Source organism: Dromiciops gliroides, chromosome 4 (genome assembly GCF_019393635.1).
Source record: "Dromiciops gliroides isolate mDroGli1 chromosome 4, mDroGli1.pri, whole genome shotgun sequence".
NCBI lineage: Eukaryota > Metazoa > Chordata > Mammalia > Microbiotheria > Microbiotheriidae > Dromiciops > Dromiciops gliroides.
In genome coordinates, this window is record NC_057864.1 from 257,344,220 (window position 1) to 257,357,820 (window position 13,601).

Below are 13,601 nucleotides of genomic sequence, written 5' to 3' on the forward strand. Positions count from 1 at the left end.
ATTAGTTATCTCTTTGAATCAAATGTAAACTTAAAAGAAGGGACTGACTACTTAATGTTTGTCTTTGTGTCCCTGGTTCCCAGCACAGTCTCTGGAACAGTGGAGGACTTAATAAATGTTCTTTGACTGACTAATTGTGGATTTAAGATTTAGAGCTCTAGCTCTAAGGGACCTAAAATTGAGTCTAATACCCTTATATTACAGGTGAGGAAACTAAGGCCCAGATAGGTTAAGTGGCTTGCCCAAGTTCAGGATTTGAAGTCATATTCCCTTACAACACACCCACCGTTCTTCCCAGTCCCTCTGTTCTGCTTCCCCAGAACTGGAATCCTGAATTGTTACTCCATGTGGAGCACAATGAAAACGGACTGCATCTATGCAGTCATGTCAAACCACTTACATCAAAAGACTTGTTTCATTGTACAGTTCATTTAGAATTTTAATTGGTAACTTTATAGATTTGAAGGAGTAAAAAAGTTAAATGGAAAAATTATAAAGTGAATGGTTGTTTATATTTCTTTCAAAAAACCTTTTTTTTTTGGTTTTGTGTTCCCATTCAGGTTTGCATGTATTGCTAAGCAAAAGCGAAGTGGCATATAAATTTCCAGAGTTACTTCCTCTGGTAAGTGGTACTGAAATTTAAAAGCAAATTCCTATTTCTGTAGCATTCATGTTATATTTGAGTCCCAATTACCTTTATCTTTAAAAGTAATTTTTTAAAATTATACTTAGTCCAAAGTCTCCTTGCCCATGTGCTCCTGTTAATATAATATACTAGCTAAGATTTTATGTGACTATTTTTTGCAGAGTGAGCTCAGTCCGCCCATGTTGATAGAACACCCCCTTCGATGCCTTGTGCTATGTGCCCAAGTGCATGCAGGAATGTGGAGAAGAAATGGATTTTCTCTTGTTAATCAGGTTAGTATCTCAAATTTTGGGGGAGGATTTTACACCACTTCCCAGCCTCTAATCAAGGCATAGGTAGTGCAGTGGCTGGAATGAGAGTTCAGTGGATAGAGGGTAGAGCACAATGGATAGAGGGTAGAGTATAGTGGATAGAGGGCTATACCTGGAGTAAAAAAGACTTGAAACCAAACCTCAGAAACTAATTGTATGGCCCTGGGCAAGACACTTAGCTTCACTAGGTGGCACAGTGAATAAAGCACCGGCCCTGGCTTCAGGAGGACCTATGGTCAAATCTGGCCTCAGAGTTGACACTAGCTATGTGACCCTGGGCAAGTTACTTAACCCTCATATCCCCGCCAAAACAAAAGAAAAAAAGACACTTAACTTCTCTATGCTTCAATTTCCTCATCTGTAAAATGGGGATAATTATAGGATTTACCTCCTGGGATTGTTGTGAAAATAAAATGAGATAATATTTGTGATATAGTAGCTAATTTCTTATTAGCTACTATAGTTTTCATTGCACTGAATCATTGATTTAAAAGCTATAATAGATTTTAAAAATTAGAAATTTAATCATACAATCCAAAGTTCTCATATTCCATCATTGGGAGATACATAAGAAACACAGTGTCAAAAGTAGAAAAGCAGGGGCAGCTGGGTGGCGCGGTGGATAGAGCACCGGCCCTGGAGTCAGGAGTACCTGAGTTCAAATCCGACCTCGGACACTTAACACTTACTAGCTGTGTGACCCTGGACAAGTCACTTAACCCCAATTGCCTCACTTAAAAAAAAAAAAAGTAGAAAATCAAAGCACTAATCTAAATGTTGTTGTCAAATTGAGCTAAAAGCTGTTATTATATTACTGTCAAACTCCACCTAGTTTGGATTCAGTTTAGAGTTTGTTTTCTTTTTTTTTCATACCTATTGGCCTCATTTTCGCTAGATTGCAAGCTGGAAATAGGGGAGTTATGATTACAGGGATAGATCCAGGAGGTTTGTTCTGCTGGTAATCTTAGGAATACTACTTAATTAACTTCATCACCTCATCAGTGACATTGGGCCTAAAGGTATCATGGTGTATTGGAAAGGGTGATGGATTTGGAATCAAAATAATTGGTTGTCCCTGATATTTCCTACATGTATGAGCTTAAAAGAGTCATTTCCCTTTTCTGGGCCTCAGTTTCCTTATCTGTAAAATAAAGGATTTCTTCTAAATGGCGTATAAAGTCCTTTGAACTATTAGTACTACTACATGGCTGTTTTATCCTCCAACACTTCAGGTCATATGACCTCCTCCTGTGTGAAGCTTGTTCATGTCCTTCCTCCCTTAAGGTCTACTCAGTACACTTGCGGCCTTTCTCTAGATCTTTTAACCCTTCATGGATAAATTCAGGAATCAAGCTGTCCATTTATCATCTCTTATTTTTGCCACATGACAGCTCACCTCTTTTAGTAAGCACACATTCCCTGGAATAGATCTTTTTCAGTTTTGCACAGTGAATATCCAACACAAAGTCCAATTTAAAAAGGAATCCACTCAAAGGGTTTTAGATTTAGAGTTGAAAGTGGCCACTGATCTGATGTCACCATTTTACATGTGAAGAAACTGAGGCCTAGAGAAATGAAGTGACTTGCCCAGGGTTACACCACAGATTGATGTCTGAAGTAGGATTCACACCCAGTGACTCCTTTTTCAACATCTAGTAATGAAATTTCTTCATGATTCCTTATGACTAGGGAGGTCCTGTAGATGTTCTCAGTTGTGAATGGCATTGTGTAGGTTGCACCAAACCCTGGAACTTAGCAGAATCTTCTAGAAGAGAACAATAACAGCTCAAAAAAGTTTGATATGAGTTTCCACCCAGGAAAGACCAGAATAAGCTAAAAAGGTTTTACATTAGATATGTCTATACCTTGATCCACAGAACATAGAATTATTCTCATTGCTCTATAGCTACACATACATGATCGGTGGATCAAAAAGGCTGTCATTTGTAGTATGCTAGAATGCTTTTATACAAATAAAAGACAAATTATTTAGGAAAGTTGATGTGTGTTTTGGGTTGTTTTTTTTTACAGATTTATTACTACCATAATGTGAAATGCAGACGTGAGATGTTTGACAAGGATATAGTAATGCTTCAGGTAATGAGATCAAGATATTCAACTTAATTAACACAGATTTTATTTTATTGGTGTTACTGTAGCACTCAGAAAATTTTTTTTTTAATCCTAAGAGAATAAAGGGTAGTAGCCTGAAAATAAGAAGTAATAACATTATTAAAGGAAAAAATGTCCAGAAAAAGAGAACTTAGAAGAGAAATCAAATATTTGGTCATAATTTTATAAGAAATATAGATTGTTTCAGAATTTACAAAGAGGCAATTGAGAAAATTGGAGAGATACTTGGAAATAGCAATAGTCAAAAAGTTGTTACATGTCTATTAAGTATTCCTCATAAGAAAAAAATTGAAAAATTCCTAATTTAGTATTCTGCCTTTGTGAAGCTGCTGCTTTTAGTGGCTTGTTGATGTGAAATTGCCGTGCATTTTTTTAAAAATTATTTTTAAATTGTCCTTATAAGTAAGTGTATTCAAACTTGTTAGCTACCACTATGAATATCAGCTGGTAAGAAATTGCTTAGAAAGGGTCAGGACTACACAATTTTCAGAAAATGTCCAGGGAACTTGGAAGAGTCAGGGACTCTGAAAATCAACAACACTTGTCATTAATTTTAAACCTTTTCTCTTTTGTTCCAACCTTTGTTTTAAACAGACAGGTGTATCTATGATGGATCCAAACCATTTCCTTATGATAATGCTCAGTCGGTTTGAACTTTATCAAATTTTCAGTACTCCTGATTACGGAAAAAGATTCAGCTCTGAGAATACCAATAAGGTAAGATGCATAGTTTTCCAAATATCTATCACATCACTAACACATCTTTTCTTTTCTTCTTTTTTTTTTTTTTTGGTGAGGCAATTGGGGTTAAGTGACTTGCCCAGGGTCACACAGCTAGTAAGTGTCAAGTGTCTAAGGCCAAATTTGAACTCAGGTCCTCCTGAATCCAGGGCTGGTGCTCTATCTACTGCACTACCTAGCTGTCCCACTAACACATCTTTAGCAACCTTTAGCAAGGTCAGTAAAGATAGGAAATGGAATTTTAAATCCCATAATCTTGCCCTATGTTATCAGAGTATGAAATCTGATTTTTACATGGTTAAATATCATATAGTACATTTTAATGATTTTATTGAACAGATTCATATGTTGAATTGCAGATTCTCTTGCCTTTCCCCTCCAAAAACCCTAACATTATATTGGGCAAAATTGTAATATTTAACAGGTATTTATAGAAAACTTTTTATTATGCAAAGTATTTGAGTCATTACAAGAAATTTATGAGAAGGAAAAGAGTTTTTATTCTTTTTTTTTTTTTTTTGCGGGGCAATGGGGGTTAAGTGACTTGCCCAGGGTCACACAGCTAGTAAGTATCAGGCCAGATTTGAACTCAGGTCCTCCTGAATCCAGGGCCGGTGCTTTATCCACTGTGCCACCTAGCCGCCCCCAAGAGTTTTTATTCTTAAAGGAATCTGTAATTGAGTTTTTAATCAGTACTGTAGTCCTAACATTTTAGGGAAATTCTGCCAAATCTCAGAGGTAGTTTACAGCATATTAAAGCAATATAATATATAATTTAATTTCATTAATACTATAGCACTTTTCTTCCTCAAAGCTAAATTTATTTCAAGTTTGTTATATTCCCTCAATACTAACTTATATTAGGTAGAGGCAGTTATCATGACTTCTCTTTTGTACATGGCAAAATTAATTCAGTATATTTGTACTTAGACTCTTTCTTTTTGAAGAGTTTGCCTTTCCTATTTTGCTTTGAAAAGTTGAGTTGATATTTTGTAATTTGTCTTTTATTTACTGAACCAGTGCGACCTATTCATTAGGGCCGTGGTCCTTGACCCTTAAGTGGTTCCTCTACACATAACCTTCTGGCTAGCGAAGAAAGACTGGTGGATTGTGAAAGGATCTTGCCCTTAAACTGCTAATCTGAAATGATTGCATATACAAACAGTTCTCACAAATTTGACTTTACATAAAAAATTTTGAAAGAAATCCACATGCCAAAAAAAATGTATGTTAACTTTACTGTACAGTACTGTGTTCTTTCTCTTTCTCCCTCTCCACTCCTGCCCATTGGCTCAGCACTCCATGGCCTCCCACCCCCACAACTCCCACCAAAAAAAACCCCCAAAATCCCCTCCAAGTGAAAGTAGAAGAATTGATTCTCTGAGAGACCACCACCACTGCTGCTACCACTGGCAGATTAGGGCATGGCTTGAGACCCACAGTATGCTGAGAGAGATCTTTGCCCTGCTCTGCCCACCTATGTGTCTGGTCCCTGGATATGTCTTCTATCTGTCCATGCTCACATACTGTATACCTGTCCCTGGCCCCCACATGTCATCCATCCTCTCTTGTCTGTGTCTGTACACCTCTCTCCCCCCCCACCCCCCCCACCATGTGTTCTCCCTCTTGGTTCCAGCGAGGCCCCAACATGGCAGGTCCCAAGTCCATTTGTTCTTCTTCCTATTCTCGCTTCTCTGTCCCTGGCTCATATGTGCCCCTCCCTCCACAGGTGTGTGGCCCCCTCCCTGCCTCCTTCCCTCCCCACCTTCCCCTTGTCCATGGGCAAATTCATATTACGTTAAAAAGTAAAGGTCTGTAGAATAATCCATTTACATAAAGCAAGAACTGTCTATATTTTGAATTAAAGTGTCATTTCTTTAGACATAACTCTTACTTGCCCGGCCTATTCCCTGGTCCTTAGATGACCCCAGACCAACTTGCTAATCAACCAGTTTTGTGTGTTGTGGTTGTTAGCTCCGACGAGCCTATGCCCCTCCCCCACCTGGTTCTCAGCAGGGGTGTAAAATCCAAGTTCTGCCTTAGCACCAGCATAGACCCCTGTAGTCTCCCCCCTGCCCAGGGCTCAGCCCACTCACCAGACTCTGAGCTTAGTTCCAGACGACACTGGCGCTTCAGCTGATTCTGAGGCTCTGGGGGTCTCCTTCTCTGATGAGGCCTTCCTGGGACTGGATCTGTGTCAGGGTGACTGTGGGATTGGGCTCGACTCCTGTGGCATAACTCTTACAAGTTTTCTTTTTTGTTCATTCTAAATATAAGCATAAACAAGTAGTCTCTTTCAGGCTACATTCTTTTTTTTTTTAATAAAATTATTTTGTTATTTTCCAGTTATATGTAGAGATAGTTTTCAACACTTACTTATACAAGATTTCCAATTTCAAACTTTTCTCCCTCCATCCCCCACTCCCCCAGACAGCAGGCAAACTGATATAGGTTTTATATATATATATATATATATATATATAATAACATTAAACGTATTTCTGCGTTAGTCATGCTACAAGAGAAGAATCAAAGCAAAAAGGAAAAACCTCAAAAAAGAAAAACAACAGCACCAAAAAAAAAGAAATAGTATGACCCAATCAGCATCCATATTCCACAGTTCCTTTTTTTTTTTTTCCTGGATTTGGAGAGCCCTTTCCATCATGAGTCCTTTGGAACTCTCTTGTACCATTGGATTGGTGAAAAGAATCTAGTCTACCACAGTTGATCAATACACAATATTGATGATACTGCGTATAATGTTCTTCTGGTTCTGCTCATCTCACTCATCATCAGTTTATGCAAGTCCTTCCAGGTTTCTCTGAACTCCTTCTGCTCATCATTTCTTACAGCACAATAGAATTCCATTACATTCTTATACCACAACTTGTTCAGCCATTCCCCAGTTGATGGGCATCCCCTCAATTTCCAATTCCTTGCCACCACAAAAAGAGCAGCTATAGATATTTTTGTACATGTGGGACCTTTTCCCTTTTTTATGATCTCTTTGGGAAAAAGACCCAAAAGTGGTATTGCTGGGTCAAAGGGTATGCACAGCTTTGTAGCCCTCTGGGCATAATTCCAAATTGCTCTCCAGAATGGTTGGATCAGTTCATAGCTCCACCAACAATGCATTAATGTTCCAATTTTTCCACAGCTTCTCCAACATTTATTATTTTCCTTTTTTGTCATATTAGCCAATCTGATAGGTGCCAGGTGGTTTCTCAGGCTACATTCTTAAAAATGTTTTGTTTTATTTTGTTTCGTTTGTGGGGATTGACTGTGGTTTAAAAACAGAAAGCATCAATAAAACTTGCCAAACAAAAAAAGTTATTCTGTAGATTTAACCGAGAAGACCTTAAGGGTTTTTTTATTTATTAAGGCTAGGAGTAGGCTTATGTATTGCTTTGTACCTTTGCCTTTGTTTACATCATGCAACTCTTGAAACATCTGGGTTGGTTGAAGTTGGTTGAAGGAGGACATTAACTGAAGAATGTGGAGAAGGAATTGCAAAGTTGGATTTGAAGGGGTTTTTAATTGTGAAAAAGACCTAGAACTAAATTTTAGGGAATGGAAGTTTGAGATGACTTAGGCTAAAGGAGAAGGAGCAGAATCAGGAGAGAGAATTGAGGAAGAGCAGAAGGAAGGGGGAAAGACACAAAAGAAGTTGGGCATATCTTTTGAGCTAATGAAGTAAGGAGATTGATAGCTCCTGACTTGGACTCCAATAAGTATTTGCCAAGCTAGCCACATGATCTTCTAGCAAGAACAATAAAGGACTGAGATTTTTGCTTCCAAAATGTAGAGAGAGTGGGGTGAATTTTGTAATGACCTAAATAGCATGTGTGATATTTCCTTCTGTTGCAATCAAGGAGTCGTTATCTATGCTTGAAGTACATGCTAGTTTCCCTCCTATAAAGAAGCTAAGCATTAGAAGAATAATTCCATACTCTCTAGGCTATCAGGAAGAACAGAGTACTCCACAAAGAAACAAAAAGAAGAATCTGAAGAGGCAGAGAGGAATCCTTATCTGTGTCAGAAAGTTGAAGGAGTGAGGGAAGAGGATAATTGAATACTTGAGACTCTTCCCATGGGGGTGGAAGCTGGAGTCTCTACAGAAGAAAACACTTTCAGAGTATTTCAAAGAATGCTGATAGGGAGCCTCAGGTAGCATCAAGGGACTGGCCATCCAGTAAGGGTGAAGAGAAAATATTAATAGGTATGTTGGGATCTTTTACCAAGGAGTACCAAAGCAGCTATTTATTGACATGATATTAACAGTAGAAAAGTAAGGTTTAATTCTAGCATCCAGGCTATGTGTGAGAACCTTGAAAGATTTGTGAAACTTGATGAATGGTACCCACTTTTGGTTATCTTCATGATCACAAGTGATACATTTTATGGCACTTTTCAAAGTGCTTAACAAATATATCATTTTATTCTCACAACAACATTAAGAGATAGGTGCTATTATTATCCCATTTTACAGATGAGAAAACTGAGATTGAGAGGTACTAAGTGACTTGCCCTAGATCACACAGCTAATAAGTGTCTGAGACCAATTTTGAGCTCATGTCTTCCTGACTCCAGTTGCAGCTCTTTGTCCACTGCACCACTTACATAACAAGTCATATTTTCATCACTTCTGCCAGTCAAATCCAGAGACTCCAGAAGAGAAAGATTAAAAATTGCTAAGAAGTTGGTACCTGAGAATAGAATTTGGATTTCTGAACTACAACACAGTTAAACATAGGAATGCCAGTCTCCTAGCCATAGATGGAATGTGTCTAAAAGGGCTAGTAAAAATGTTTTTGCCTGGAGTCTTAGAAAGCTTTTAAAAATAAAAAAGCTTTAAACCAAAATCCATGAGGGAGGGAGAAAACTGCCAATTGCATCTCCTAAACTAGATGCTATAGAGAATAACCACAATGTAGGAAGAATAGCATAGAAAAAAGCCTAGAAATTGACAGGAGACAAAATACAAGAAAGGCTCTCTCAATAAAAGCTGTGGTTTCAGATAATCTAGACCCAAATGCATAAGGGATAAATAACAAGATGGCACTCCTAATGCAAGGGGGCAAATTCATCCTCATATAGGTACCACTGGAAATTTGTTGGTATGGACCACATGCTTGAATTATGTCTCTGGAAGGGTATACCTTAAAGAAATACATAAAAAAAAGAAAGAAAGAAATACATAGATAGGTCAGCGAAGGGGATAGTAGCAAATATTCAGACAATATACTTACTTGAAGAAACCCAGGAAGTAGGATGAAAAGGCGGGTGGTAAAGATATCCGATTTTATGTTGCCAACTCCCTGCTGGATGTGAACATCCAGAAAAGAAGTGATAATCATAAAGAATTAGGGTAGCTTTATTAAAGACTAGTTATGCCAAACTAACCTCATTTCACTTTTTGACAGGGCTGCAAGACTAGACCAGAGACATGTCAGATATAATTTACTTAGATTTTACCAAAGAATTTAACAAAATTTCTCATACCATTCTTGTGGAAAAAGTAGAGAGGTCTGGGTTAGACAACAGCTGTAAATGGATTTGATCCTTGTTGCATGGAAGAACTTTAAGAGTAGTTATTGGTTCAATATTAGCTTGGAAAAAAAGTCTTTTGTAGAGTCCCTAAGAAATCTGTGCTTGGTGTAGCACTATTTGACATTTTTATTGGTGGTTTGGATAACTCCATAAGTAAGTTATACTTCTATAGTGCTGGAAGGTTTGCACAACACTTTACATATATTATCTCATTTGATACTCATAATAATCCTTTAAGGTGGGACTTAACCCAACATAATTAGTCCCATTTTACAAATGAAGAAACTGAAACAGGTCACATATATTCTAGTTAGTGTTAACTATATTGAGAGAAGCAGAATTTTAACTCAAACCTTCTAAAAACAACACTCTTTTCACTACTTTTCACTGTTACTAACAGTATACTTCTCAAATTCACTGATGTGTCATATAAGATTGACAAAGGTAGGATCTTTAAAAATATCTCTATACTTAGAACATTGGACTGAATCAAATCAGATGAAATTTTAAAAGATTAGCTAAAAACTTTCACATTTATTTTCTAAAAAAAGAATTTTACAAATCAGACGAGGTGACAAGACTAGGCAGCAATTTGTCTGAAAAAGACCTGGGCTTAGAGGCAGAGTCAAGGTGGCAAAGTAGAGAGAACATTCTGTTTGAACTCTTCTAATATTCCTCTCAAACCAACTTTAAGATAATGCATAAAATTAAATCCTGGAATGGCATAAACAACAGAAGGTCAGAGTAAGATTTTTTTCTAGTCAGGGACAACTTAAATGGTCAGGAGAAGGTCCGTGATAGTGGAGTAGGAGCTAGCCTGCAGCACAGCTTGGCAACATCAGCTGTGGACCTTGGAAGTAGTAGCAACAATTTCAGAAGCTATCATCACCCAGAGACACTAAAGGGATTGAATAACTGCTCAGAAAAAGATTACAAGGGACTCCTATAAGAGTACTGGGCAAAAAACTGGGTCCTGTTTAGCAACTCCATTGCCCATTACCCAATTTGGGGTTACAGGTGCAGAGCAAAGAGGAGGAGCACTTGTTATTGCAAGGGAGCAAGGACCCTGGTTGCAGTTCCAGGGCAGAGAGAGGCATACTAGAACTTCTGGCTTCAAGGGAATAGGGCCCCTATCTGGGTAAGGACCAGAGTGTAGACTAGGAGAGCAGTGATCACACCACTTTGGAAGCATTGAGAACTTACACACTCTCCCAAAACTAGCTGTAAAAATAGTAGGGCAAAAAATTTCTGAAACTTGAGACAGTGTTGTTTACCCTCCTCCACTCCAGGTGAACAGGGCCCAACTTTAACTTGATGATCAAAGTTTAAAAAAAAATTAAAAGATGGAAAGATGAACAACAAAAAAAGAACTTCACCATAAAAACCTACTATGGTGACAGGGAAACTCAAGACACAAACTCAGAAGATAATGCAAAAACATCAACAAACCAAGCCTCAAACTAAATGCAGCTTGGTCATAAGCCCAGAAGAGTTTATGAGAAAAGCTAAAGAGATTTTTTTCCTTTCTTTTTTTTAATTAACATTTTAATTTAAATTTTTGAGTTTCAAATTCTTTTCCTTCCTCCTTTCCGAGGTAGTAAACAATCAGATATAGATTATACATGTATAATTATGTAAAACATTTCCATATTTGTCATTTTGTATAAAAAGATTTGACTAAAAGAAAAAAATGAAAGTAAGTGAAAAATAGCATACTCTAGTATGTGTTTAATCAATATCAGTTTTCTGTGGAGGCAGATAGTATGCTTCATCATTAGTCTTTTGAAATTGTCTTAGATCATTATATTGCTGAGAATAGCTCAATCATTCACAGTTCTTCATCGAACAATATTGCTGTTACTATGTACAATATTCTCCTGGTTCTCTTCACTTCACTCTATATCAGTTCATGTAAGTCTTTCTAGGTTGTTCTGAAATCATTCTACATGTTATTTCTTAGAGCACAATAATATCCCATTACAGTCATATACCACATCTTGCTTAGCCATTCCCCAATTGATGGGCATCCTTTTGATTTCCAATTCTTTTTTATTTTTTTATTTTTTTTAATTTTTTAGTGAGGCAGTTGGGGTTAAGTGACTTGCCCAGGGTCACACAGCTAGTAAGTGTGTGTTAAGTGTCTGAGGCTGGATTTGAACTCAGGTACTCCTGACTCCAGGGCCGGTGCTCTATCCACTGTGCCACCTAGCTGCCCCTGATTTCCAATTCTTAGCCAACAGAAAGAGATGTTTTTAAAAGAGCAATAAAATTTGATTTTAAAAATTAATTTAAAATGATAGAGGAAAAATTCGGGAGAAGTGAAAGCAATGCAAGAAAATTATAAAAAGAGAATTGACAGCCTGGTAATAGAGGCACACAAAAAAATAGTGAAGAAAACAATACCTTAAAAATGAATTAATTAGAATTAATAGAATTAATCAAATGGTAAAAGAAGTACAAAGTCTGATTGAAGAAAATAATTCCTTAAAAATTAGAATTGGTCAAGTGGAAGCTAATGATTCTGTGAGTCATCAAGAAAAAATAAAGAAAATAAAAATAATGAAAAAAGATAGAAGAAAATATGAAATATATCATCAGGAAAACAACTGACTTAGAAATAGATTTAGGAGAAATAATCTAAGAATTATTGGACTACCTGAAAGCAAAACCATGATCAAGAAAAAGTCTAGACATCATGTTTCAAGAAATTATAGGGCAGCTAGGTGGCGCAGTGGATAAAGCACTGGCCCTGGATTCAGGAAGACCTGAGTTCAAATCCAACCTCAGACACTTGACACTAGCTGTGTGACCCTGGGCAAGTCACTTAACCCTCATTGCCCCACAAAAAAACAAACAAAAACAAACAAAAAAGAAATTATCAAGGAAAACTTATTCCTGTATCTTAGAACCATATGGCAAAACAGAAATTGAAAGAACCCACCAATCACCTCTTGAAAGAGATCCCAAAATGAAAACTCCCAGGAATATTATAGCCAAATTCCAAAGCTCCCAGGTCAAGGAGAAAATACTGCAAGCAACCAGGAAGAAACTATCTAAATACCACAGTGACAATCAAGATCACACAAGATTTAGTAGCTACCTTGATAAAGGAGCAGAGGTCTTGGAATATGATATTCCAGGAGGCAAAGAAGTTAGGATTACAACCAAAAATAACCTACCCAGAAAAACTGATCATAATCCCTCAAAGGGGAAAATGGATATTTAGTGAAATAGAGGACTTGAATATTCCTGGTGAGTTGAGTATTCTAGTGTTATCACTAGACCTGACATTTGACATTCAAACACCAGATTCAAGGAAAGCATAGAAATGTAAACATGAAAGAGAAATCACAAGGGACATAATAAGATTAATCTATTTACATTCCTATGTGGATAGATGATATATGTAACCCCTAAAGATGATATTATTATTAGGACAGTTAGAAGGAGTCTGTATAGATAAAGGACTCTGATGTGTCAGTTATGTTGGGAGGATCTCAAGAGAATGTATGCTGAGAAAGAGAGGGATGCACTGGCAAAAGGGGGAAAGGAAAGGAAGAATTGGGAAAATTCTCTCACATAAGAGGGATTCAAGGAAGAGTTTTTACAGTGGAGGGGAAAATGGGTGGAGGCAGTGTTCAAACCTCACTCTTATCTGAATTGGATACACATAGTTGGGTATCTAAATCCATCTTGCCCAAAAGGGAAGTAGGAGGGAAAGAGACTAAGAGAAAAGGAGCAGGGGGAGAGTGATTAGAGGGAGCACAAATTAAAGCAGGCATTGGTCAGAAGTGAAGCAGACAGGGGGCAGCTAGGTGGCACAGTGGATAGAGCACCAACCCTGGAGTCAGGAGTACCTGAGTTCAAATACGGCCTCAGACACTTAACACTTACTAGCTGTGCGACCCTGGGCAAGTCACTTAACCCCAATTGCCTCACTAAAAAAAAAAAAAAAGTGAAGCAGACTTTTGAGGGCCAAGATAAGGTCAAAATGGATACATGATTTAGATATAAACAGTAAAAGGAAAAGCCGATTAGGGGAGCATGGAAAAAATTAACTGCTAGATCTATGAATAAGGGGAGCTTTTATGACCAAACAAGCTAGAGAAGATCATGGGAAGTAAAATGGATAATTTTGATTATATGAAATTAAAAAGTTTTCACACAAAGCCAATGCAGCCAAAATTAGGAGGAAAGCTGGAAACTGAGAAGGAAGGGGG

General features: G+C 37.5%; 1 protein-coding gene across 2 annotated transcripts in view; it reads left to right on the forward strand.

Annotated features, from left to right (window-relative positions):
- UBR2 (ubiquitin protein ligase E3 component n-recognin 2) overlaps positions 1 to 13,601 on the forward strand; it is a 154,402-nt gene that overhangs the window by 85,112 nt on the left and 55,689 nt on the right. For both annotated transcript variants that reach the window (XM_044000706.1, XM_044000705.1), the window contains exons 16-19: positions 561 to 622; positions 808 to 918; positions 2,989 to 3,054; positions 3,685 to 3,807. In XM_044000706.1, the coding sequence (XP_043856641.1) occupies positions 561 to 622; positions 808 to 918; positions 2,989 to 3,054; positions 3,685 to 3,807 (362 nt within the window). The remainder of the gene's footprint in view (positions 1 to 560; positions 623 to 807; positions 919 to 2,988; positions 3,055 to 3,684; positions 3,808 to 13,601) is intronic.